The sequence below is a fragment of the Macaca mulatta genome, chromosome 1 (genome assembly GCF_049350105.2).
Source record: "Macaca mulatta isolate MMU2019108-1 chromosome 1, T2T-MMU8v2.0, whole genome shotgun sequence".
NCBI classification, from domain to species: Eukaryota; Metazoa; Chordata; class Mammalia; order Primates; family Cercopithecidae; genus Macaca; species Macaca mulatta.
In genome coordinates, this window is record NC_133406.1 from 1,466,816 (window position 1) to 1,494,813 (window position 27,998).

At 38.2% G+C, this 27,998-nt stretch overlaps 1 protein-coding gene across 1 annotated transcript; it reads right to left on the bottom strand.

Moving 5' to 3' along the window:
• GCSAML (germinal center associated signaling and motility like) lies at positions 1–27,898 on the bottom strand. Its single transcript, XM_015128103.3, has 5 exons — positions 27,515–27,898; positions 20,256–20,315; positions 13,061–13,110; positions 10,732–10,760; positions 1–1,329 (listed from the first exon to the last, which is right to left on the bottom strand). The coding sequence occupies exons 1-5, from the start codon at positions 27,541–27,543 to the stop codon at positions 1,090–1,092; spliced, it is 408 nt and encodes a 135-aa protein (XP_014983589.2). The 5' UTR covers positions 27,544–27,898; the 3' UTR covers positions 1–1,089.
• Between the last annotated feature and the right edge of the window lie 100 nt (positions 27,899–27,998).

Here is a 27,998-nt window from a genome sequence, read left to right on the forward strand (position 1 = left end):
ACTGGTCTTATACAGTTTATTGAGTGGATTACACCTCAAAAATGAAATAGGTAATTGGATGGGGAGATGTTGGCATTTAAACTTTGGTGAGCAGGGTTGGAATTGAAGATTCTTGGACATTTATTTGTGGAGATTTATTGGTAACCAAAAGCCAAATTCTGTAAAATATTTAAAGAGGTTGATTCTGAGCCAATATGAGTCACCATGGCCTGGGGTACACTCTCAGGAGGTCCTGAGAAAGTGTGCCTGAGGTGGTCAGGTCACCGTTTAGTTTTATACATCTTAGGGAGACAGGAGTTACAAGCAAAGACATAAATCAATATATGGAAAGTGCACATTGGTTCAGCTTAAAGAGGCAAGATCTTGAAGCAGGAGAGAGCTTACAGGTCATAGGTAGATTCAAATATTTTCTGATTGGCAATTGGTTGAAAGAGTTAAGCTTTGTCTAAAGACTTAAGAAGTCAGTAGAAAAGAATGCTTTAGCTAAAATAAAGGGGTTGTGGAAACCAAGGTCTTTGTTATATAGACAAAGTCTCATAGATGGAATCACTCAGACAGCGAGTGATCCACACCAGAGTCAGGTTGGAATTGGGACTCTTATTGCCACAATCAGTCTGTTTCATCAGTCTTATGAGTCATCCTGGTCACTTGTGCCTAAACTCCAAAAGGGAAGGGGTATAACAAGATGTGTCTCACCTCCCTTCCTATCATGGCCAGAATTCAGTCTTTCAAGATCATCTGAGGTCTCCTTGGCCCAGAAGGGGGTCCATTCAGTTAGTCAGGGGGATTAGGAATTTATTTTCATTTTACATTATTGTCCTAAGAAAGTTTTTTTTATCACCTCCATGTCCTCAAACTTTACAAGCAAAAACACATAGAATATTTTAGATCGTTTCAATTTCTATGATTCCACCTAAACCACAGAGATGCCACATTTCAGAGTTGCCTAAGGATATATAATAAGATAATATTTGTAAACTTTAGCCAGAAAGGAATGTTTCATGCACTGCTCAGGGTGAAGAACTTCTCCAGAGTCTGCTGTTCTGCATCATCTTCATTGCTGCAAGGTGATAAAGCGGCTTGAGGGTTTTAGTGTGGAAGCACAACTTCGTAATCATGCTCATGAGTGCAAGAATAAGGCCTACTAACAGAAGTCCTAAGAAGGGCATATTCTGTCTCTGACCTTTCTCTAAATTCTCTCACTTTCCTTGTGAGGGAGTCAATGTTCTCATAGCCATCATCATTGGAGCTCAGGGAAGACCTCCGATGGGGGATGTGATTAATGACAGTGTAGCACACTTCTTCAGAACCACTGCCATTCTCGTTTTCCTGCCAAGCACAAAGAGAAAAGAAATCAAGGACCCAGGGTCATTCATAAAATGAACTCAGTGTACTACCTTCCCTTCTTCTTTATATACCCAGTGGTGCTCTTACACCTAAGGTATCCAAAACCCAAGCATTCCTATACACCAATAATAGACAAGCAGAGAGCCTAATCATGAGTGAACTCCCATTTACAATTGCTACAAAGAGAATAAAATAGCTAGGAATGCAACTTACAAGGGAAGTGAAAGACCTCTTCAAGGAGAACTAAAAACCACTGCTCAAGGAAATAACAGAGGAAACAAACAAGTGGAAAAATATTCCATGTTCAATATCATAAAAATGGAAATACTGCCCAAAGTAATTTACAGATTCAATGCTATTTCCATCAAGCTCCCATTGACTTTCTTCACAGAACTAGAAAAAAACTACTTTAAATTCCATATGGAACCAAAAAAGAGCCTGTTTAGCCAAGACAATCCTAAGCAAAAAGAACAAAGCTGTATAGGAATAGCTCCGGTCTGCAGCTCCCAGCAAGACCAATACAGAAGGTGGGTGATTTCTGCATTTCCAACTGAGGTACCCAGTTCATCTCAGTGGGACTGTTTAGACAGTGGGTATAGCCCACAGAGGGTGAGTAGAAGCAGGGTGGGGCGTCACCTCACACAGGAAGTGCAAGGGATCAGGGAACTCCCTCCTCTAGCCAAGAGAAGTCATGAGGAACCATACTTTGAGGGACAGTGCTATCCAGCCCAGATACTACGCTTTTCCCATGGTCTTCACAACCCACAGACCAGGAGATTCCTTTGGGTGCCTACACGACATGGGCCCTGAGTTTCAAGCATAAAACTGGGTTTCAAGCACAAAACTGACTGGCCATTCAAGCAGACACTGAGCTAGCTGCAGGAGATTTTTTCGTACCCCAGTGGTGCCTGGAACACCAGTGAGAAAGAACGGTTTACTCCCCTGGAAAAGGGGCTGAAGCCAGGGAGCCAAGTGGTCTTGCTCAGTGGGTCCCACCCCCATGGAGCCCAGCAAGCTAAGATCCACTGGCTTGAAATTCTTGCTGCCAGCACAGCAGTCCAAAGTCGACCTGGGACATTTGAGCTTGGTGCGGGGAGGGGCGTCCGCCATTACTGAGGCTTGAGTAGGCAGTTTTCCCCTCACAGTGTAAACAAAGCCACAGGGGAATTCGGGCTGGACAGAGCCCACCCCAACACTGCAAAGCCACTGTAGCCAGACTGCCTCTCTATATTTCTCCTCTCTGTGCAGGACATCTGTGAAAGAAAGGCAGCAGCCCCAGTCAGGGGCTTACAGAAGGGAAGGCTATGAGCGCAGCTTCAGCAGACTTAAATATTCCTTCCTGTCAGCTCTGAAGAGAGCAGCAGATCTCCCAGCACAGTGCTCAAGCACTGCTAAGGGACAGACTGCCTCCTCAAGGGGGTCCCTGACCCCCATGCCCCCTGACAAGGAAACACCTCCCAACAGGGATCGACAGGCACCTCATACAGGAGAGCTCCAGCTGGCATCTGGAAGGTGCCCCACTGGGACAAAGCTTCCAGAGGAAGGAGCAGGCAGCAATCTTTGCTGTTCTGCAGTCTCCACTGGTGATACACAGGCAAAAAGAATCTAGAGTGGACCCCCAGCAAACTCCAGCAGACCTGCAGAATAGGGACCTTTCTGTTAACAAACAGAAAGCAATAGCATCAACATCAACAAAAAGGACTACCATGCAAAAATTCCATACAAAGGTCACCAAGAGCAAAGACCAAAGGTAGATAAATCCACAAAGATGAAGAAAAAGCAACTCAAAAAGGCTGAAAATTCCAAATACCAGAGTGACTCTTCTCCTCCGAAGGATCACAACTCCTTGCCAACAAGGGAACAAAACTGGATGGAAAATGAGTTTGTCAGATTGACAGAGGTAGGCTTCAGAAGGTGGGTAATAAACTCCTCTGATCTAAAGGAGCATGTTCTAACCCAATGCAAGGAAGCAAAAACCTTGAAAAAAGGTTACAGGAATTGCTAACTAGAATAACCAGATTAGAGAAGAACATAAATGACCTGATGGAGCTGAAAAACACAGCACGAGAAGTTCGTGAAGCATACACAAGTATCAATAGCCAAGTTGATCAGGCAGAAAAAAAGATATCAGACATAGAAGATCAACTTAATAAAATAAAGCATGAAGACAAGGTTAGAGAAAAAAGAATGAAAAGGAACAAACAAAGCCTCCAAGAAATATGGGACTATGTGAACAAAGACCAAACCTACATTTGATTGGTGTACCTGAAAGTGACGGGGAGAATGGAACCAAGTTGGAAAACACACTTCAGGATATTATCCAGGAGAATTTCTCCAACCTAGCAAGACAGGCCAACATCCTAATTCAGGAAATACAGAGAACATCACAAAGATACTCCTTGAGAAGAGCAACCCCAAGACACATAATCGTCAGATTCACCAAGGTTGAAATGAAGGAAAAAATGTTAAGGACAACCAGAGAGAAAGGTTGGGTTACCCTCAAAGGGAAGCCCATCAGACTAATGGCAGATCTTTCTGCAGAAACCCTACAGCCAGAAGAGAGTGGGGGCCAATATTCAACATTCTTAAAGACAAGAATTTTCAACCGAGAATTTCATATCTAGCTAAACTAAGCTTCATAAGTGAAGGAGAAATAAAATTCTTTACAGAGAACGAAATACTGAGGGATTTTGTCACCACGAGGCCTGCCTTACAAGACGTCCTGAAGGAAGCACTACATATACAAAGGAAAAACCAATACCACCCACTGCAAAAACAAACCAAAATGTAAAGTCCATCAACACTATGAAGAAACCACTCAACCAATGAGCAAAATGACCAGTTAGCATCATAATGACAGGATCAAATTCACACATAACAATATTTGTTAAATTTACATTTAATTTGTAATAAATGTAAATGTATTAATGTAAATTAATATAAATAATATAAATTATAATTTATTAATGTAATTTAATATAAATAACATAAATTAAATATAAATTTAATTTTTAATAAAAGTAAATTTATTAAATTTACATTTAACAAATATTAACCTTAAATGTAAATGGGCTAAATGCCCCATTTAAAAGACACAGACTGGCAAATTAGATAAAGAGTCAAGATCCATTGGTGTGCTGTATTCAGGAGACCCATCTCACATGCAGAGACACACATACACTCAAAATAAAGGGATGGAGGAAGATGTACCAAGCAAATGGGAAGCAAAAAAGAGCAGGGGTTGCAATCTGATAAAACAGACTTTAAACCAACAAAGATCAAAAGAGACAAAGAAGGCCATTACATAATGGTAAACAAAATGAAGGCAGAAATAAAGATGTTCTTTGAAACCAATGAGAACAAAGACATAGCATACCAGAATCTCTGCGACACAGCTAAAGCAGTGTTTAGAGGGAAATTTATAGCACTAAATGCAAACAGGAGAAAGTGGGACAAATCTAAAATCAACACCCTAACATCACAATTAAAACAACTAGAGAAGCAACAGCAAACAAATTCAAAAGCTAGCAGAAGACAAGAAATAACTAAGATCAGAACAGAATTGAAGGAGATAGAGATGTGAAAAACCCTTCAAAACATCAATGAATCCAGGAGCTGATTTTTTGAAAAGATTAACAAAATAGATAGTCCACTAGCCAGAATAATAATGAAGAAAGACAGAATAATCAAATAGACACTCTAAAAAAATAATAGAGGGGAGGTTACCACTGATCCCACAGAAATACAAACCACCATTAGAGAATACTATAAACACTTTTACACAAACAAACTAGAAAATCTAGAAGAAATGGATAAATTTCTGGACACATACACCTTCCAAGACTAAACCAGGAAGAAGTTGAATCCCTGAATGGACCAATAACAAGTTCTGAAATTGAAGCAGTAATTAATTAGCCTTCCAACCAAAAAAGCCCAGAACTAGATAGATTCACAGCTGAATTCTACCAGAGGTACAAAGAGGAGCTGGTACTATTCCTTCCCAAACTATTCCAAACAATAGAAAAATAGGGACTCCTCCCTAACTCACTTTATGAGGCCAGCATCATCCTGATATGAAAACTTGCCAGAGACAAAACAAACATAGAAAATTTCAGGCCAATATCCCTGAAGAACATCAATGCAAACATCCTCAATAAAATACTGGAAAACCAAACCCAGCAGCACATTAAAAAGCTTATCCACCACGATCAAGTCGGCTCCATCCCTAGGATGCAAGCCTGGTTCAACATACACAAATCAACAAATGTAATCCACTACATAAAAAGAATCAATGACAAAAACCATATGAATATCTCAATAGATGCAGAAAAGACCTTCGATAAAATTTAACATCCCTTGATACTAAGAGCACTCAGTAAACTAGGTACTGATCAAACCTATCTCAAAATAATAAGAGCTATTTATGGCACACCCACAGTCAACATCATACTGAATGGGCAAAAGTTGGAAGCATTCCCTTGGAAAACCAGCACAAGAAAAGTATGCCCTCTCTCTCTACTCCTATTCAACATAGTATTGGGAGTTCTGACCAGGGCAAACAGGCAAGAGAAAGAAATAAAGCATATTCAAATAGGAAGAGAAAAAGTCAAATTGTCTCTGTTTGCAGATGACATGATTGTATATTTAGAAAATGCCATAGTCTCAGTCCAAAAACTCCTTAAGCTGATAAGCAACTTCAGCAAAGTCTCAGAATACAAAATCAATGTGCAAAATTCACAAGCATTCCTCTACACCAATAATAGACAAACAGAGAGCCAAATCAGGAGTGGACTCTCATTCCCAATTGCTACAAAAAGAATAAAATACCTAGGAATACAACTTACAAGGGACGTGAAGGATCTCTTCAAGGAGAACTAAAAACCACTGCTCAAGGAAATAAGAGAGGACACTAACAAATGGAAAAACACTCCATGCTCATGGATAGGAAGAATCAATATTGTGAAAATGGCCATACTGCCCAAAGTAATTTATAGATTCAATGCTATTCCCATCAAGCTACCATTGACTTTCTTCACATAATTAGAAAAAAGCTTCTTTAAATTTCATAAGGAACCAAAAAAGTGCACATATAACCAAGACAATCCTAAGCAAAAAGAACAAAGCTGGAAGCATCATGCTACCTCACTTCAAACTATACTACAAGGCTACAGTAACCAAAACAGCACGGTACTGCTACCAAAACAGATATATAGACCAATGGAACAGAACAGAGGCCTCAGAAATAACACCACACAGCTACAACCATCTGATCTTTGACAAACCTGACAAAAACAAGCAATGGGAAAATGATTCACTATTTAATAAATAGTGTTAGGAAAACTGGCTAGCCATAGGCAGAAAACTGAAACTGGACCCCTTCCTTACACCTTATACAAAAATTAACTCAAGTTTGATTAAAGATTTAAACATAAGACCTAAAACTATAAAAATCCTAGAAGAAAACGTGGGCAATACCATTCAGGACATAGGCATGGGCAAAGACTTCATGACTAAAACACCAAAAGCAATTGCAACAAAAGCCAAAATTGACAAATAGGATCAAATTAAACTAAAGGGCTTCTGCATGGCAAAATAAACTATCATCAGAGTGAACAGGCAATCTACAGAATGGCAGAAAATTTTTGCAATCTATCTGTCTAACAAAGTGCTAATATCCAGAATCTACAAAGAACTTAAACAAATTCACAAGAAAAAAACAACACTATCAAAAAGTAGGTGAAGGATATGAACAGACACTTCTCAAAAGAAGACATTTATGCAGCCAAAGAAACATATGAAAAAAAGCTAATTATCACTGGTCATTAGAGAAATGCAAATCAAAACCACAATGAGATACCATCTCATGCCAGTTAGAATGGTGATCATTAAAAATCAGGAAACAACAGATGCTGGAGAGGATGTGGAGAAATAGGAATGTTTTAACACTGTTGGTGGGAGTGTAAATTGTAGAAGACAGTGTGGCAATTCCTTAAGGATCTAGAACTACAAATACCACTTGACCTAGCAATCCCATTACTGGGTACATACCCAAAGGATTATAAATTGTTCTACTATAAAGACATATGCACATGTATTTTTATTGCAGCCCTATTCACAATAGCAAAGACTTGGAACCAACACAAATGCCCATCAATGTTAGACTGGATAAAGAAAATGTACCATAAACACACCATGGAATACTATGCAGCCATAAAAAGAATAAGTTTATGGTCTTTGGAGGGACATGGATGAAGCTGGAAACCATCATTCTCAGCAAATTAACACAGGAACAGAAAACCAAACACTGCATGTTCCCACTCATAAGTGGGAGTTGAACAATGAGAACATATGGGCACAGGGAGTGGAACATCACACATCAGGGCCTGTTGTGGGGTAGGGGTAAAGGGGAAGGATAGCATTAGGAGAAATACCTAATGGAGATGACGGGTTAATGGGTGCAGCAAACCACCACAGCATATGTATACCTATGTAACAAACCTGCATGTTCTGCACATGTATCCCTGAACTTAAAGTATAATAATAATAAAAAAGAAATATAACAAAACCCAGCAAAATAATAATAATAATAATAATAAAAGAACAAAGCTGGAGACTTCCTGCTACCTGACTTCAAACTATAATACAAAGCTACAGTAACCAAAACAGCATGGTATTAGTAGCAAAACAGATATATATGCCAATATAGACCAATGGAACAGAACAGAGGCCTCACAAAAAACACCACACATCTACACCCCTCTGATCTTTGACAAACCCGACAAAAACAAGCAATAGGGAGAGAATTCCATATTTGAAAAATGGTGCTGGAGAAACTGGCTAGGCATATGCAGAAAACAGAAACTGGACCCCTTTCTTACACCTTATACAAAAATTAACTCAAGATGGATTAAAGACTTAAATATAAAACTTAAAACCATAAAAACCCTAGAAGAAATCCTACACAATACCATTCAGGACATAGGCAGGGGCAAAGATTTTACGACTAAAATGCCAAAAGCAATTGCAACAAAAGTCAAAACTGACAAGTGGGATCTAATTAAACTAAAGAACTTCTGCTCAGAAAAAAAAAAAAGAAAAAAAAAAAACTATCATCAGAGTCAACAGGCAACCTACAGAATGGGAGAAAAATTTTGCAATCTATTCATCTGACAAAGGTCTAATATCTAGAATCTATAAGGACCATAAACAAATTTACAAGAAAAAGACAAACAAATCCATCAAAAAGTGGGTGAAGGATATGAACAGATACTTCTCAAAAGAAGACATTTATGCAGCCAACAAACATGAAAAAAAGCTCATCATCACTGGTCATTAGAGAAATGCAAATCAAAACCACAATGAGATACCATCTCATGCCAGTTAGAATGTCAATCATTAAAAAGTCTGGAAACAACAAATGCTGGCAAGGATGCAGAGAAATAGGAACTCTTTTACACTGTTGGTGAGAGTGTAAATTAGTTCAACCATTGTGGAAGACAACGTGGCAATTCCTCAAGGATCTAGAACCAGAAATACCATATGACCCAGCAATCCCATTACTGGGTATATACTCAAAGGATTATAAATCATTCTACACAAAGGACTATAAATCATCCTGCTATAAAGTCACATCCAAACGTATGTTTATTGCAGCACTATTTACAATAGCAAAGACTTGGAACCAACCCAAATACCCATCAATGATAGACTGGATAAAGGAAATGTGGCACATATACACCATGGAATACTATGCAGCCATAAAAAAGACTGAGTTCATGTGTTTTATAGGGACATGGGGTATAACTAAAGGGCTTCTGCACAGAGTTTATGTCCTTTGCAGGGACATGGTTGAAACTGGAAACCATCATTCTCAGCAAACTAACATAGGAACAGAAAAACCAAACATGGCATGTTCTTACTCATAAGTGGGAGCTGAACAATGAGAACGCATGGACACAGGGAGGGGAACATCACACACTGGGGCCTGTTGGGGTGTGGGGGGCAAGGGGAGGGAAAGCAGCAGAACAAATACCTAATGGGTGCGGAGTTTAAAACCTAGATGACAGGCTGATAGGTGCAGTAAAGCACCATGGCACATGTATTCCTATGTAACAGACCTGCACGTTCAGCACATATATCCCAAAACTTAAAGTAAAAATAAATAAATAAATAAAATATATATAATGTAAGAAATATTTCTAGAAAAAAAAAAAAGCCCTTGCTCCAAGCCCTGGTGTCTTAGAGACCTCATTATAGCAGCATAAACTGCACTCCAAGCTTCTACTAATTATGCTTTAATTTTACCTTGAATAATAAAAAAGGAAAGAAGGATGCTATTAGGCTTCTAAATATCTAGGGAAAAAGCAATTCTATACTTTAGGTCACACATACTGAGATGCAATGTATGCAACAATCAGATCTCAGTAAGTAATGAATAAGTCATTATTCACTATAATTTTTATAAGATAAAATACTAAGAAAAAATGAGTTTATGCACATTTTCAATTGCATAGACAGTGAAGGAAAGAAAAAATAAAAACATTAATATGTACTAATTAAATCAACAAAAATTTTATGGTGTAGTATCAAAAGGAATAAACTTTTTTCCATGTTATAGTTTCCACCATACTTGTCAATGTAAATGCTAATTCCTGGATATAAGGTTTGAAAGGGAATGTGGAAAGCTAAAAATAATTAATCTTTTATGGTGGTCAGTTTATAAGTATAAATTTACTTAATTTCATTTGTTTTTGTCATAATAGCTTTGAAAATTAAAATAATAGGCTGGACACAGTGACTCATGCCTGTTACCCCTGCACTTTGTGGGGCAGAGGCTAGTGGATTCACTTGAGGCCAGGAGTTCGAGATTAGCCTGGCCAACACAGCAAAACCCTGTCTTTACTAAAAATAAAAAATTAGCCAGGTGTGGTGGTGCACACCTGTAAAGCCAGCTACCTGGGAGACTGAGGCACCAGAATCACTTGAACCCAGGAGGCGGAGGTTGAAGTGGGCCAAGATTGTGCCATTGCACTCCAGCCTGGATGACAAAGTGTGACTCTGTCTCAATAAATAAATAAAATAAATAAATAAATAAAATTAGACTTCAGCAGAATTGAGGCCAAAACAATAAGAACTTGCTACTCATCTAGATCAGTTAAAATACTTTTTGATTTTTTATTTCCTTTCATTTCTGCATTACAATGGCCATATAAATTATTTAAAATATGAACGATCTCTAAAAGTACATTTAGAAATTACAAATGAAGGAAGACAGATGCTACTCTTGAATAAATCATCTGTATTTTGACATTTATCAGACAAACATAATAAAAGTTTGTAAAAGTTTGTGTTTTTCTTTTGTCTTGCTTTTTGTTTTCTACTTACCTGATTAGAAATGGATGAAACTTCTTTGCCTGGAGTATTAACAAAAGAAAGAAAGAAAGGAAAGCATTGTGAGACTTTTGCACCATCACAGATTGAAGGAAAAGGTGAAAAAAACAGAGTGTAGAAATAATAAAACTGCAGAGGCCTATTATCGAAACATCTGACATTACCCCATCTTATAATTGAAGTTCTCAAGACTGAGTGACAAAATCAAGAAAGAACATGTGTTCTGAGATACCATCAATAGTATGTTCTTTCTGCAAATAAAGCACATTAATGTACTGAATAAAATGGATTTCAAAATTTGGTAATAAAACGTTCATAAACGTGCTGTCAATGCAATATAATAAGCATAAAGAAAGAATGATTATAGCTGCAAATTTAAGATACAAATTTTATGTAAATATTACAGGAAAATTATACAATTCTTTAAAATGAACACTCACTATAGAGGTAGGTACAGAAATAACACGAGTAACTATTTCAAGTTACATACAAATATGCAGATTCATGTTGATTCCATCTGTGAATGGTGAAGCAATTTACATATGTGTGAATCTGAAATCCACTACTAATTTTTTTTTTTTTTTTTTGAGACAGAGTCTAACTGTGTCACCCAGACTGGAGTGCAATGATGCTATCTCGGCTCACCGCAACCTCCGCCTCCTGGGTTCAAGCGATTTTCCTGCCTCAGCCTCCCAAGTAGCTAGGACTACAGGCACAAGCCACCACGCTCAGCTAATTTTTGCATTTTCAGTACAGAGGGGGTTTCACCATGTTAGCCAGGATGGTCTCAATCTCCTGACCTCATGATCTGCCCACCTCAGCCTCCCAAAGTGCTGGGATTACAGGCATGAGTGACTGTGACCAGTTGTCTGTTCACTCTTGTTAGTTATTTTTGCTGTGCAGAAATATTTTAGTTTAATTAGATCCCATTTGTCCATTTCTGCTTTTCTTACAATTGTTTTTGATGTTTTCATCATGAAATATTTGCTCATTCCTATGTTCTGAATGGTATTGCCTAGGTTGTTTTACAGGGTTTTTATAGTTTTGGGTTTTACATTTGGGTCTTTAATCCATCTTGAGTTAATTTTTGTATATGGTGTAAGGAAGGGGTCCAGTTTGTATCCTCTCCATATGGCTAGCCAGTTAACCCAGCACCATGGATTGAATAGGAAATCCTTTCCCCATTGTTTGTTAGTTAGCAACATAGTATTCTTTATTTGAAATTTGGTTAAGGGAATAGATCTCAAGTGCCCTTATGTCCCCACATTCATACAGGATGGTAGCTATGTATAGTGATGGATATATTAATTTGGTGTCGTAATCATTACACAGTGTATACATATATCAAATCATCACATTGCACACCTTGAATATAGGCAATTTTTATTTGTCAGTTATACCTCAATAAAGTTGGGGGTAAAAATAAACAGAGTTTCCTTTAGATATACTTGTCCACAGGGGCTGAGCCCTGTTATTCATAACTGTCAATTTTGAGTAATTACATGATTACTATACCTAGATACTATGGCAAACAGAGCAAATTCTTTTTTCTTTTTTTTTTTTTTAAAGACAGGCTCTTGCTACATTGCTCAGGCTGAACTCTAATTTCTGGCCTCAAGGAATCCTTCTACTTTAGCCTTCCAAGTAGCTGGGACTACAGGAGTGCACCACCAACTTCTTTCAACTTCTTGAGAACAAAATAATACACTTTTTAGGGGCCAGGAGTGGTGACTCATGCCTGTAATCCCAGCACTTTGGGAGGCCAAGGTAAGTGGATCATGAGGTCAGGAGTTTGAGACCAGCCTGGCCAACATGCTGAAACCCCATCTCTACTAAAATATAAAGATTAGCCGGGTGTGGTGGTGTCTGCCTGTAATTCCAGCTACTTGGGAGGCTGAGGCTGGAGAATCGCTTGAACCCGGAAGGCGGGGGCTTACAGTGAGCCAAGATCACGACACTGCACTCCAGCCTGGGTGACAGGGTGTGACTCCATCTAAAAAAAAAAAAAAAAAAAAAAAAAAAACACACTTTTTATCACCTGCTAATATTCAGAGGCCCTATTTTAGAACACCAATATACAAATTAAAATCAGTAGAATTTTGGTTAACTTCTTTCCACAGGCGTTTCTTAAATGTCTCTCAAAAAATAATATACAAATATTACTTTAATACCAAGAATGATGTGATCAATTTTATGAAAGAGTAAGAACTCCAAGCAGCCTCTTCTGCAATCTGTTATTACAATAGGCTCAAGAGTGTCTGCTAATTGGATGCTTAAATTTGCACTTCCCTACTATGAAAAATATTATACAACCATGACTTACTTTTCTTATCTTGATCTTGAAGTTTTCTTTCAAATGTAGTCATTTCCTGCCTACAAGGAAAGAGATCATTAACATGAGATACTCCAGGTTCTCCCAAGCTGAAATGCCTTTCAAAGCATTTGGTTGCCCTTAACCTAAGGCCATTGTTAGATTTTCCATGCAAATATTAAATACAATTAAAAGGCTGCTTACTCCAGCCTTTTTTGAAAAACCACAAAAATCTAGATAAACAATGAAAAGTGGAAAACAAAGCTCCAAACAAAGCTAAGTGAATTATTAGCTTATCAGATATACTATCGCATGCATGGAAAACATACGTATAATATAATGAAATTTAGGACAATTCAAGAGAGAAAATTGAAAGTTTTGAAATTTACTTTTCTGCTATTCTTGATGAGGGTGTATAAATCCTTAAAGGTAAATGAGAGGGTCTTACAAATTCTAACTAAAACTTTACGGTAATAGACATTAATAAGTGTGGTGGCCAGGTGCAATGGCTCATGCCTATGATCCCAGCACTTCGGGAGGCCGAGGCAGGCAGATTATGAGGTCAGGAAATCGAGACCATCCTGGCCAACACGGTGAGACCCCGTCTCTACTAAAATACGAAAAAAAAAAAAAAAATTAGCCGGGCACAGTGGCATGTGCCTGTAGTCCCAACTACTCGGGAGGCTGAGGCAGGGGAATTGCTTGAACCAGGGAGATGGAGGTTGCAGTGAGCCAAGATCGTGCCACTGCACTCCAGCCTGGTGACAGAGCAAGACTCCATCTCCAAATAAAATAAAATAAAATAAAAATAATAAGTGCGGGCCAGTGATGAAAGAAATAGAGATTATTTTTAAAGGGACACAATTTACACAATAAAGAGGATTCAAAGGCGGTAGTGAGGAGATGGGGTTGCCAGCATATCACCTTTTATTTGTCTCTCGATCAGACTCCTAAATTTAAGGGGAAATATGAAAAAAGGATATAACTCGTAATGAGCTGCCCACCTCAAGGACAGCCAGTTACACAGTATAGAGATGTGCCTGGGCTGAGGGAAGAATATTTTGTGAGGAAGTATTCTAAAACGACATGCCACAATCACCGCCTGGATTTTGCAACAGAGCAGAGACCCCTCTTGGAAGTCTGTTGGGCACCCACAAGCAAGGAAATAAAGAAAACTCGTGAGTTTCTTCAAGGGAAATTCCAGCGCCTGGCCAGCCCTGAGAAGTAAATGAGCAGCCTGATCAGCAGGAGGAAACCTGGACCTCCACCACATGCATCCTCTGGCACACAGACCTCAGGCGCGGGGGCGCTGAGGACTGAACTCTCACTGCCAGGCTTTGTCTACATTTCTTCCTGAGGAGCCGGAGAAAGTCATGACCAGGAGCCAGACCTTAGCATTCCTTTCTCTTGACTCCACATTTTTAGACAAAGTTTGCTTCCTTAAACAATAGCAAATCAAAGAATCTTTCATTCCACCTATGACCCATAAGGCACCCTTCCCCCTCAGCTTCAAGGTATCTCAACTTTTTAGGCCAAACCAACTATAATCTCCATGTATTGATTTACAATTTTGCCTGTAAATTCCATTTTCTGGAAATTTACCCCCGCCTTTTAAAACCCTTGATTGTCAGCCATTGAAGAGGACAGGTCTTAAGCCTGAGGGACCGATTCTCCTTGCTTGGTGACCTGCAAATAGATGTATCCTTGGTCCTGCTGCAACCCTCAGTGTGGATGTTTTTGGCTTTTCAGCACCGGGTGAGCTGCCCTCAGTTTGGTTCAGTCACAGCCATAGCTTGTTTCTCTTCTGCACCCTCCTTAAACACACACGCATACACACAATTTTATCTCACAAATTATCTACTTTCATTCAGAATACTAAGCACAAAGTTACAAAGATGAACTGCATAACAAAAGCAAAACAAAAAAAGCAGAAACAATATTTAGAAGCAGAAAAATAATATCTGTTTATTACTGTTAATAGTTATTAACAATAATAAATGGAGAAGGAACAATTATTGGAATAATTACTAATAATTATTGTGAATAATAATTAACAATAATAAATGGAGAACGAAAATGGACTGGCCTAAACCAGGAAAACAATTGTAGAGAATAACATTTTTATGTTAAATTAAAACAACATTAATGGGAGAGGAGAGAATCAAGAGAAGTTAGCTAATGGGTACAAAAATATAGTTAGCTAGAACAAATAAGTCCTAGTATCTGATAGCATGGTGAGGAAAATTATAGTTAACAATAATTTATTGTACATTTCAAAATAGCTAGTAGAATTGTAATGTTCCCAAGACAAAGAAAAGATTGGTGTTTGAGTAGATGGATATCACAAGTACTCTGATTTAATCATTACACATTGTATACATTTATCAAAATATCACATGTACCACCCAAATATGTACAAGTATGCTAGCTATATCACTTTTAAAAATAGGCCAGGTATGGTGGCTCATGCCTGTATTCCCAGCACTTTGGGAGGCCAAGGCAGGTGGATCACTTGAGCCCAGAAGTTTGAGACCAGACTGGGCAACATGGCAAAACCCTGTCTGTACAAAAAAGGTGTATACTATCCAGGCATGATGGTGTGCACCTGTAGTCTCAGGTACTTGGGAGGCTGAGGCGGGAGAAGTGCTGGAACCCAGGAGGCAGAGGTTGCAGTGAGCCGAGATTGCGCCATTGCACTCCAGCCCCGGGGAAAACAGCGAGACTCGGTCTCAAAAAAAAAAAAAAGATCTAAACAAATGAAACAAAAGTATAACAAGAGAAAAGTCATAAAATAAATACTTAAATCTGAAAACTGACTTCACAGGGGGAAAAACAAATGGCACGGAACACTGAGATATGGTGACTATAGCCAGTGACAACATGTGCTTGAAATTCGCTAAGAGAGTGGATCTCAAGCATTCTCATCACACACAAAAACAATAGTAACTGTGTGAGATAATAAATATATTAAGTAGTTAATGTACTTTATAGTAGTAATCACTTCACCATATATACACATCAAAACATCATATTGTATACCTTCAATATGTACAATTTTTGTTTTTCAATCAGCTCAAGAAAGATGAGAAAAAAATTTAAAATAAAGACATGTATAAACGAAAATAATACATTATTAGGGGGTGGGAGTAGGGAACAAATAATGAGTTTTTGAATTTTCATGGGGAAAACGTATGTAAAACCAAGTCATCAGGAAAGCCGCTTAAGGTGGCCCAGCTCCACAGCCACAGAGTGGAATTACACTCACTAAGTTGTGAGGAGAAAGATACGATCCAAGAACTGTATTACTCTCCAAGGAAAGAAAACGTATTGTCAAATGTCTTAGTACTGAGATAATCTAAAACCTATGAGGTCTTTAGGAAAGAAATAAAGCAAACATTACTGCACAACCACATTTGAACTTTGTAAAATGCGAAGTTATGTAACAAAGCAGTTGGTGAATGAAGAATTCGGCCACTCGGTTATCTGTCATTCTGAGGCTCTAGCCACAAAATCCAAACCTGTCTAAGTCCAGGCTGTGGATTATCAGCACCTACTGGTTGTCCACTCTGTCTTAAATACAGTGGAACAATTCTGCATGCTGTGGCCACTGGGAACTTCCAGACAGTGGCAGGAATTCCTGGATTTCTAGGAATCCTCTTAGATTTTCTTGACATCTCTCATGAACTAAATTGTGTCCCCTTAAAATCCACATGTTGAAGTCCTAATCCCCAGAACCTCAAAATGTGATTGTATTTGGAGATAGGATCTTAACAGAGGTAATTACATTAAAACGAGGTCATAAGATTGGGCCCTGTTTCAGTATGACTGGTGTCTTTGTCAGAACAGAAAATTTAAACACAGTCATAACACAGAGGGAAGACCATTCGAAGACTCGGGGAAAAGACAGTCATTGACAAGCCAAAGACAGACTTCACAAAACAGCCCACCTCTGCCAACACGTTGATCTCAGACTTCCAGTCTCTGTAATTGTGAGAAAGAAAATTTTGGTTCTTTAAGCCACCCAGTCTATGGTACTTTGCTTGAGAGCCTTAGTAAATGAATACAGACTGATATGTGGGAACTGGACTAGGCCATACTAATGAAACAGGACGTCCCTCTATCCTCCCTATCCGAGAGGAAGCTGCCTGCAATGTCCCCTGGTGTCTCTGATCTCTTGTCACAAGGATCTTCTCACACTCCGGAAGATGAAGACTTTAGCAAGACTGTCATTTCAGAAAACGAGCTGGACAGGAGATGGCATGATAGAGATTAAAACCAACAAACACCTAATACCGTCATGAATTGCTACACACGAAACTATTTAGAATCCATACGAAAGAAAGAAAAAGAAAACATGAAAGGTAACTTAAACCAGTAGATTAATTTCTCTCAGCTGATAACAAGTAGGAAAAATAATGACAATGAATATCTGAAATACACAATAATGTTTCTCTAGCAGACAAATTTCAAAATTATGATCTTTGAACAAAAGATTACATAATAGATTTTCAAAGTTTAGGCACATCATGATGTGCAGAGATACCAGCTAGTATGTATTGAGTGTTGGTGTCAGACAGCCATCATGCTGATGAAATAGGCCGTGATTTCTTTTTCCATAAACACAAGCTAAAATTGTAGTATTTTAAGGCTATTTTGCATATGAAGAACCCAAAATTTACAGAATGTAAGTAATTTGTCTCAAAGTTAACATATAGGACAAAGAAAACCTTAATAAAATCCATAAAGCAGAAATAACACAGGCCACACAGATACTGGTAACAATGAAATAAAATTTAAATTATATTTAAGACTATAAAACAATATTTGAAATTGAAAAACTACTCAGGTCCAAGAATAAATTAAAAGTTACAAAATATTAGATAATAATAGTATTTCCTTTAATTACACATAGGATACAGGTAAAATATTATTTAGAGGGAAAGTTTATATTCATATATGCTTCCATCCCTAAACAAGAAAAATTGAGAACAAAATTTTTAAGTTTTGAATTCAAAACAATTAGAATAGCAATAATTTAAAAAACTAAGGAAAGCAAAAATAAGAATGCAATAAAGATAAAAGCAATGATACTATGACATCCTGGAAAAAAATGCAAAACAGAAATCAGATCAGTGGTTGCCAGGGGTTGAAGGGAAAGGGAGGGGTGGTAGGAATATTCTGTATCTTGATTGTGGTGATTACATGACTGTGTATGTTTTTCCTAAACTTATCAAACTGTATATATATATAAGGGTGAATTTTACTGTGCTATACCACTATAAGCCTACATTTTAAAAGTTAAGTGACTTGAAAGAGCTCATACTGTCCTTTCTGTAAATATGTTTTAATGAATAATATTCTGGTAAGAATCTAATAATCAAAATTGACTCAGGAAGATATAGAAGATCCAACTTTATTCAATAGACATCATCCTGTGAAATTAGCCAAAAAGGAAACTGACTTCTCAGCCCGCATGAAACACATATTTGACTGCAATTGACTAGAATGGTAAAATGGTTCAGATCTTCCTCACCATGCTGACTAGTGAAAATTCCATGAGTCGTGCTCCTAAAATTTTCTTGCATGAGAAAACCCTAACGACATTTAATTTATCTACATTTAGTTCTTGTCTGCTTGTAATAAAGACTTGCTGGTATTTGAAAATGTTAACACTTCAGTTCCTTTAACAGAAAAATATTAGAGAATGACATCTAGTGCAGATCTCACCTTAGACATGATGAAACAAAAGCCTAGTTTAAATGACTAGTTTATGCCTAAATTAAACATCTAATGTAAATGCCTAAATTGAAAGTCTACTTTAAAAGACGCTATACAGAACTGATTCACAGCAGCTGATAAAAGAACCTTGGTTCAATAACATCACCAAATCATTGCTATCTGCTCTCCAGCTACAAACCATAAGGGGAGTGGGGGGAGTGGGGAGAGCATGAGACAGGGTCACAAGATAGGCATAGCCAACTCCACTGTCCCTGAGGGCTGACTCATGAAGCCAACTCTCCCCTTTGGCAGGAAAGTGTTATTCAAACATTTAGGAGGGGGCTGATGCCTGCAAACATCATTTCACATCACCAACAGATACCTGGCTCATCTCCTCAATCCTCTGCCCCTTCATACCATGGAAGAGAAGAAGAAGCCATCTCAGAGACAGAAACCAAGACATTGAGATGAAATGATTAAAAAAGAGCTTAGTGCAAAAATATGAAAAACCTATGGTTAACCAACAAGGCAGGGTGTTTCTGTTCATCTAAGCTGAGGCAAGATATCAACATCTAGATATCTACCATTTTTCCACTCCCTTTTTTATCTTTTTTCCATTGAGTGTCTTGTGAGGGTTGAGCAACAGATATACACTAGCAAGTGAAACAGATGTGACTTTAAAGTGCGTATGGTCTATGAAGGAAGTGGACTATAAACAGCTCAAACAACATATAGAGCTACAAGTTGAGATAAAGGCCACAACAAATATAGGCAGTTTCTACTGCCATAAAATCATGGGGTGCCGAAGCAAAGTTCCTCCATAATCTTTCAGAGAAGGGCATGAGGGCCAGCATCTCCAGGAGGAGATATTATCAATCAGTCCAAGTGCTAATATGGAAATTTGTTTTAATTGTGAGGTAAAAGACCAGCTTGTAGAAACGCCCTAAAGTGAGGCTGAGTTTGGTGGCTTGAAGAACATCAAATAAAAGGAGAAAGCATATAAGATAGTGAGTGAAGGTAGAGGGTGAGGAACCACATGGGAGAGATGCAGAATCCAATCCTGATAGAATTGTAGGCCCTGGTGAAGAGTTTGCATTTTATTCTGAATGCAGTGAAGAACCACTGAATGGTCTCAGGCAAGGAAAAGGCATAATGAGACATGTTTTCCAAAGATTATTCTGGCTACTTGTGAGGAAAAGGTGGGAAATACGGCCACTGCATATAACCAACCAAAACCAGACATCCTTTATTCTATCTTTATGTTTCTACACTCACATTATATAATCAATAGAAACAAAACACGTGGCTAACACCCTGTCTTTCTTATTTAGACAGAGTCAGTGTCTAAACTGCTGCCAGGTCATACGGGTAATCACCAAAGAACTCTGTTACAGTGGCCCTGAGAGGTGTTAGTTCAAGTGGGGCACAGACTCTGGAAGTAATCTCAGAGAAAACAAAAAAAAAAGACTCTGATATGCTCTGTTCTTACCGTTTTCTTTCCTCATCTGGGTTTCCTTTCCTGGGCTTCTTTTGATTCTCTCCCAGGCAACTATATGGAAACACATAAGAAAAAAGAGAGATTGTTTACTGCCCTCCACATTTTTCACCTTCTTCTCTGTCTGTACCATTAAAACCAAACCTGCCTTTTCTTTTTGACAAACTTCCCTTTCCTTCAAAATCAATAAGCAGTCCCAGATAGAATGCATTTCAGAACTTAACCACAGAAACCAGGCCTCTGATGGGACAAAATGCCCATAGTCTGACTTTTGATTCTCTCAGTCTTTGGATTTATTGTGACCCGACATGCAAACTTCCTGAATCTCCAGAAGAGGTGAGAGCTCCCAAGAAGCTAGAAAGACCTTAACAACAGGGAGGCGCCACTTCTGCAACAACCTGAGGCAAGCTGAGCTGCTTGTACACACCTTTGTAGACTATGAGGACTGGCAGTCTTGCCCGCTGAACCACAACAGGCTTCTTGGGGTCCTGCTGCATGTGGCCATTCATGTGCAGATAAGACATTGGGATCTTTACATACATTCAGGAAAGCTGATTTTTTCATATTACTCTTGGTGTTTTGCCATCAGTTATCATCATCTTTATGATAATCAGGCAAACACTAAATGATGAAGTTAGAGAAATCAGGTGATTTGCATGGTTAACACAATAGTTAGCTGCTTGTGTTTGTGACTTGTTTAATCAAACTTTCTACTCCACCAGTTGTCCAAACATAGCATTTCTTTCACGGTTTTCTTTTCCTCTGTTATCACCTCTGGAGCGCTGGTCTATCCTTCTGCTTCTAGGTAGCTTTGCATGTAAGAGCCTCACCTCTGCTTACCAGCAGGATTCAGGGAAGGGATTTCGAACCAACGCTGAGAAAGTGCCTTCCCTGAATAGAGCTCATATGTATACGTTCAAGAAACATTGCTAGATATCAACACACAAGGCCACTAAGCAAAGAATATATTTGTTAAACATAAAGGAATATCAATTTACAGAGGAGGGGGCTTTTTATAGAATCAGTTGCTGATGTAGAGATTTTGTATAATAGTCTCAATCACAGTCAAATCTGGATGTAATGTTTATTTAATAGTGCAGATTGTAAATCAGGTAAAAAGTAATTTAAGTGTCTCCTTTCTATCCCTTTTCCTGGAGTTCAGTTTTCTCATGATTCCATCTTCCTAAACTGGTCAATAAAGAAAGAATTTGGTAAAATAGTTGTCCTTGGGGTTATTAGTGATTCATTGACTTATACATCTAAAGGATGTTTGTATTTTAAAGTTGAAAACAAGACAGGAAAGTACTTAGCATCAGTACGGACCTAATTGGAATTCCACATCATTAATATTATTGAACATAACTGGATACTAAATTCTACTGTGAATAAAGTAAAAAGTGTTTTTCTTAATCCAGAGGAATTCAGATAATATCAGGCCATAGGTGATGTACAAAAATTTGTTGACCGAATTAATAAATCAACTGATACTCCATTGTTTTTAAAAATAGGTATTTTACTAAGCTTCAAAAGTATCTTGGCCAAATAATTAAGATTATGAGTAATTTTTTATACCTTCTGGGTTTTTTCTTCTTATTTTTAAACTTTCTAAATGTTGGATGTTGACTTATGACTTCATAACTCCACAAAGAAAGTCTTAATAAACATCCCCCAAAATCAGCAATTTGCACACGATTTCTCCAACTATCAAGCAGTAAAATTAAAACCCAAGAAGCTATAACCAAAAGTGTACATGTCTAGGTATAAGTAATATTCTAAATAATCCTTATGTTAAACAGGGAATCATAAAGGAACTTTCTAAAAACACAGAAGAAAATAATAATGTAAGCTACACAAGACTATTTGAAGGATAAAGTGAAGTGTGAAGAAAATAGCTTGCTAAAATACATTCATAAGAAAACATAAATGACTAATAATGACCAAGTAAGCATTTATCTTAAGAAATTGGGAGAAGAAAAAGGAAACAAGAAAGTTGTGGGTAAAAATAAATATGATAGGGAACTATATCTTAGAATAATATCAGTAAGATAGCAAAAGTCTGGAAAGACCAACTAAAGAAATAAGGAATGGAGACAAAAATATAATGAAAACAGAAAGTTCAGAATAAGTATTACAGACATATAACAAACATGATGAAGAATTATTTATAATAAACATGATGGCTTAAAATGAATAATATCTTGGAAAAAATGAAATAAAAAACTGACACATGAATACCATCAATAATAAAAAATTCCAGCTTACACAGCTGCATACACAATTTACCAAACTTCAAGTGACAAATATACTCTCTCATATATAAGATGTTTCAGAAAGTAGAAAAATGTAAAATGATGCCAACCCATTTAATGAGATTGGTAAACTTTCATTTCAAATTAAATAAATCAAATTTTAAAAAATCACAGGTCCAATTCAATCATGAAAATAGATGCAATAATCCTCAATAAAATATAAGTTAACTAAATCTCAAACTATGGTAAAATTGCACACATCACAATCAAATGGGTTTTATCACAGAAATTAAAAGATAGGTAATTAGCAAAAATATTTATTAACACAATTAACCACTGTAGAAGTCTAAGAAGACTCATGAGGTTATCTCAATAGTTTAAAAATGCATTTGATAATGTTTGGTCCTTATTAACAATAAAAACCCTCAGGAGAGCTGGGTGCAGTAGTGCATGCCTGTAATCCCAGCTCCTTGGGAGACTGAGGCAGGAAGATCACTTGAGGCCAGGAGTTCAAAGCTGAGGTGCACTCTGATTGCATCTGGGAATAGCCACTGCACTCCAGACTGGGCAACATAGTGAAACCTCATCTCTACATATTTTTTTAAAAAGTAGAATCTCCTTATTTTGATAGAGGCAATATGCCAAAAACATAAATGCCAAATATAAATGTCAAAAATACACAACAACCTTAATGAAAACAAATTTAGAAAAAAATTATTATGATCAGTTACAAGACAATGACGCCTAAGAATTCTGACATTGTTAAACATAATTATGCTATAAAACATGATAAAGATACCTATAAGATTTGTAAGAAACAAAAAAGAATAGAAAAATCTTTAACTTTATAGATGACATATTAACTATGTAAACCCAGTAGGATTAAAAAGCCATGAAAAAAAAATGAGAAATTCAACAAGGCTAGTGGATACAAAGTCATCTTGCAAAATTCAGTAACATTCCAACAATAACAGGCTAGGAAAAAATGTCATTCATAGATTTATTACTATTGCATATGGTATCTAGAAATCTATCTAACAAGGAATAAAAGAAAAACAAAAAGTTAAAGTTCTATTAGAATACATTAAAGAAGATTTGAATAAATGTGGTTATAAATAATTGTTTTGACTGGTGTATTAATAGTATATCTTCATAGGCCAGGCGTGGTGGCTCACGCCTGTAATCCCAGCACTTTGGGAGGCCGAGGCAGGTGGATCATGAGGTCAGGAGTTCAAGACCAGCCTAGCCAATATGGTGAAACCCCGTCTCTACTAAAAATACAAAACTTAGACGGGCATGGTGGTGCGTGCCTGTAGTCCCAACTATTCCATAGCCTGAGGCAGAAGAATCTTGAACCGGGGAGGCAGAGGTTGCAGTGAGCTGAGATCGCACCACTGCCCTCCAGCCTGGGTGACAAAGCGAGACTCCGTCTCAAAAAACAAACAAACAAACAAACAAAAAATATATATATATATATAGTTTATCAGCATAAACATAGAAGAATTTGTAAATAGATCTCTATATTCACAATGTTATTCCAATCAAAATTCAAATTGGCACTTTTTATACAATACACAAATTCAGAATTTGTGTATAAATTTATATGGGAGGATAAAATCTTCAAAGAACTAAATGAATTTTGAAATAAAGACTAAAGAGGGTATGTGATGGACACTGCCCATGGGCGACGTCAACATTTATTTCACCCTCTTGCTAGTCAGAGGCTAGAAAGCAGCAGCTACCTTCCCCAGACTCATCTGCAGCCAATTATCAGGCTGCAAATTAGGTATTGCCCAAGGTAACAGGCCTCTGACAAGCAGGGTCAGGGCAACAGGAGCCTCTCTGCATCCGTGTTCTAAAGGCCATTCTCCAGCCTTCTCTAACACCACATCTGTGATCCAAATGACTGACACACACCAAGGTGACTCCTTGGGAATGCATTTACCTTCACTGAATTTCCTGTTCGTGTTGGTTGTTCCTAATGAATTTCAGCTCTTTACCATCTCTTTGTTGGGGCTCAGAAAATGATACTCCAAAATAAAAGCCTCAGAAGCAGCTCTCTTTCTCCTGCCCTCCTCTCTGTGGCAACTCTTTCCTACCCAGGGCTAGCCATAGAAATTAGAATCCCTCTTCCCCAAGGTGATTGATAGAAACCAGAACCTCTTTTCCCCAAAGCCAGCCATAAAATTAGTCAGATGACTCTAACTTTCCCTCTATCTTTCTGGTAAGAACCGGCCATAAAGACATTATCTGACCTACTTTGTTTGACCGAAGGTCATAAGCCGCCATTCCGGAGGGTGTTCTGCCCCATACGCATAAGTAAGGAACCCGCACAGAGAGGTCAAGAAGAATCTAAACAGACAGAACAAGACTTGCTGGGATTTTCCACTCTGTCTATTAGCATTAGGTCATATCCTTTTTGTCCAATCATATTTCTACATGGCTAGCCAAAATTTGTTGAACCTAAGCATAGAAATGGACAGTTTCCTTTGCATCTTTGCGTCTTCATTCTGAGGTTCCTGTGTCACATAAAATGATGATCAATAAATTTGTATGACTTTTGTCCTATTAATCTGCCTTTTCTCAACTGATTTCAGAGAACCTTCAGGGAACAAAAGGGAAGTTTTCCTTTTGCCCCTGCATCTTCTTTGGTATATTTTAAGAGCTTGTTGTCTATTTCTCTCTGTGTCATTCCTCCATACTCACTGAGCATAGACATTTCTTCCTGAAATACATGCCACACTGCATTTTTCTCCAGCTTATAAATGTTCACTGCTTTACCACTTGGTACGTGCCTTTGAAGGCGCTTCATTATCAGACCCCCAACTTCATTCTCAACTTCTTCTGCTACTGGAGTCATCTCTGAACAATATGCTCCAATTATTGACAGTAATACCGTGTACTTGAAACTCATACATTTTCACAGGTTGTCCCTTCAGCTTGGACCATCTTTTCCTGCTTTGTAAGTCTGCCTAACATTTACAGCACAATCCAAATGGCAATTCCTCAAACATGTCCTTCCTTCCTGCTATCCCAAATCAGAATTCCATTCCTTCCTTCCTTTTATTTCTACAGTGCACTGTTTGTGCTTCTACCTAGAACATATTAGCACCTGCCTTATCTTAAAAAGAAGACATTGTGGTGTAATGGAAATGACGGATGACTTGACATCATAAATTACATGTTACATTCATAATTTTATAGCAAAGGCAACCTTGGCAAGTTTTAATTCTCTCTCGGTTTTAATTATCTGAGCCACGTAATGCCTATTTTTTTAAAGCTGAGTCAGAGTGATTAAGTATGATGTTCTTTGAAGGGGCCTATCCATTTTTAAAATTTGCCTCCATATCCATTTTCCTTCCATGTTTAATTTTTTCTTGCCACCAAGACCATTGTCTTACCTAGGCTTTCCATAAATATTGGTTAACTTTAAAAGAAGGGAAGCATTTTTTCTTCAGGGTAAATAATTGAATTTACCTCTCAGCACAATTGTGTCATTTTTCCTCCATCTACTGCCCAGACTCATGCTCATCCTGAAGCTTGATGGGCCCTCTCCATCCATGAACCATTAAGCTTTTTTTTTTCTTTTTTTTTGAGACAGAGTCTCGCTCTGTCGCCCAGGTTGGAGTGCAGTGGCGCCATCTCATCTCACTGCAAGCTCTGCCTTCCAGGTTCACATCATTCTCCTGCCTCAGCCACCCGAGTAGCTGGGACTACAGGCGCCGCCACCATGCCCAGCTAATTTTTCGTATTTTTAGCAGAGACGGGGTTTCACCGTGTTAGCCAGGATGGTCTCGATCTCCTGACTTCGTGATCCACCCGCCTCAGCCTCCAAAAGTGCTGGGATTACAGGCGTGAGCCACTGTGCCCGGCCACCCTTAAACTCTTTAAGAAATAGGGATTTACTGAAAGACTAAATGAAGAAGTCAAGGGACAGTTGAGCTATTTAACCTGGTGAAAGGAGACAGCATGAACCATCAGGTGTGGGGAAGACAATCTGCTACCTCATAAAGACAGCTTCTCTGACCTATTTTGTTTGACCGAAGGTCATAAGCCACCATTCCAGAGAATGTTCTGCCCCATACCCATAAGTAAGGAAACTGCACAGAGAGGTCAAGAAGAATCTAAACAGACAGAACAAGACTTGCTGGGATTTTCCACTCAGTCTCTTAGCGTTAGGTCATATCCTTTTTGTCCAGTCATGTTTCTACATGGTGCCCACTGGAGCACAGGAGTGATATGATGAGAGTTTTGCCTTGGGTCTATCAATGTAGTCACATCATATGCAAGATTGTCTGGAAGGGGACTGGGAGAGTGGACAGAGGAGTGGGATGCTGTAGAACCCATCATTTAAGATTAAGCAAGATGTAAGAACAATAATGCCTGTCATCTGTATACATTCTATAAATTATGAAGTATTAGAAGAGTGTAAGGCTAAACATTACCAAAAAAGGTGTGACTAAAGTCAGAAGCATTCAAATGCATATCCTGCATCCATAATTTGCAAGGACCTGACTGTTCATTCTCATACCAACCCACAAAGCTGATGGATGGAAAGTTAAGCTCTACACTCTCATGAAGAAAAAGAGGAGCACAAAAATTCACGTGACAATTGTATACGGTTGCCAGATGAATTACAGGATGCACTGCTAAATTTGAATTTCAGATAAACAATGAATAACTTTTTAGTAAAGTACAACCCATGTTATAATGCCCAAAATATTATATGAGGCACATTCATACTAAAAAAAATGTTTTTCTGGAATTTGAATATGACTTAGCATCCAGTATTTTTGTTTTCTACATCTGGCAACCTATCATGGTCCCAGAGTAAGGCAAGAGAAGGAGTCAATGGGGCGTCACTGTGTGCTCCTAGAGGATGCTGTCTTCAGGCTCAACCTTCTAGAAGCACAATGTACCTCACCATTACAAATGCGTATGTTCAGCCTCCTTATCTCTGTTCTCTTTCTCCCAAGAAAGGCAGCACCAAGAGTTAAGACTCACCTGAGTTTTCGCAGGAGATAATTTCCCATCTTTTCACAGTGACTCGGTTTCTCAGCTCCTGAGTTTCACTCCACTTGGGGAAGTTCTGACCAAAGCACCAAGAGGAAAATGCATGAGGCAGGACGTTGCATCTGACCACGGGTTCGTGCTCCTGCCAACCACGAGCTACCAGGGGCCTGCGCATGATAGAGAAGGCAGGAAGAGCTCGAAAGGGGAGGCGGAAAGGAAAGTGTGAGTGTGCGTGTGTGTGTGTGCCTGCATGTGCACACACACGCACACACTCACACACACACATGTGGACATACAGTGGGAAAAAATCAGGCTGAAACATGAGAGTGAATCTATCCAGGTTCACTTTGCTTTCAAGGAAATTCTGGTATCGCAAGACAAAACAAGGTAAAGACTTCCCTATTCCTCCGAAATGAGCATAATAATAAGATTACACAAGAATGGCAATAAGAGAGTTGCATTTTTGCTGGAATAG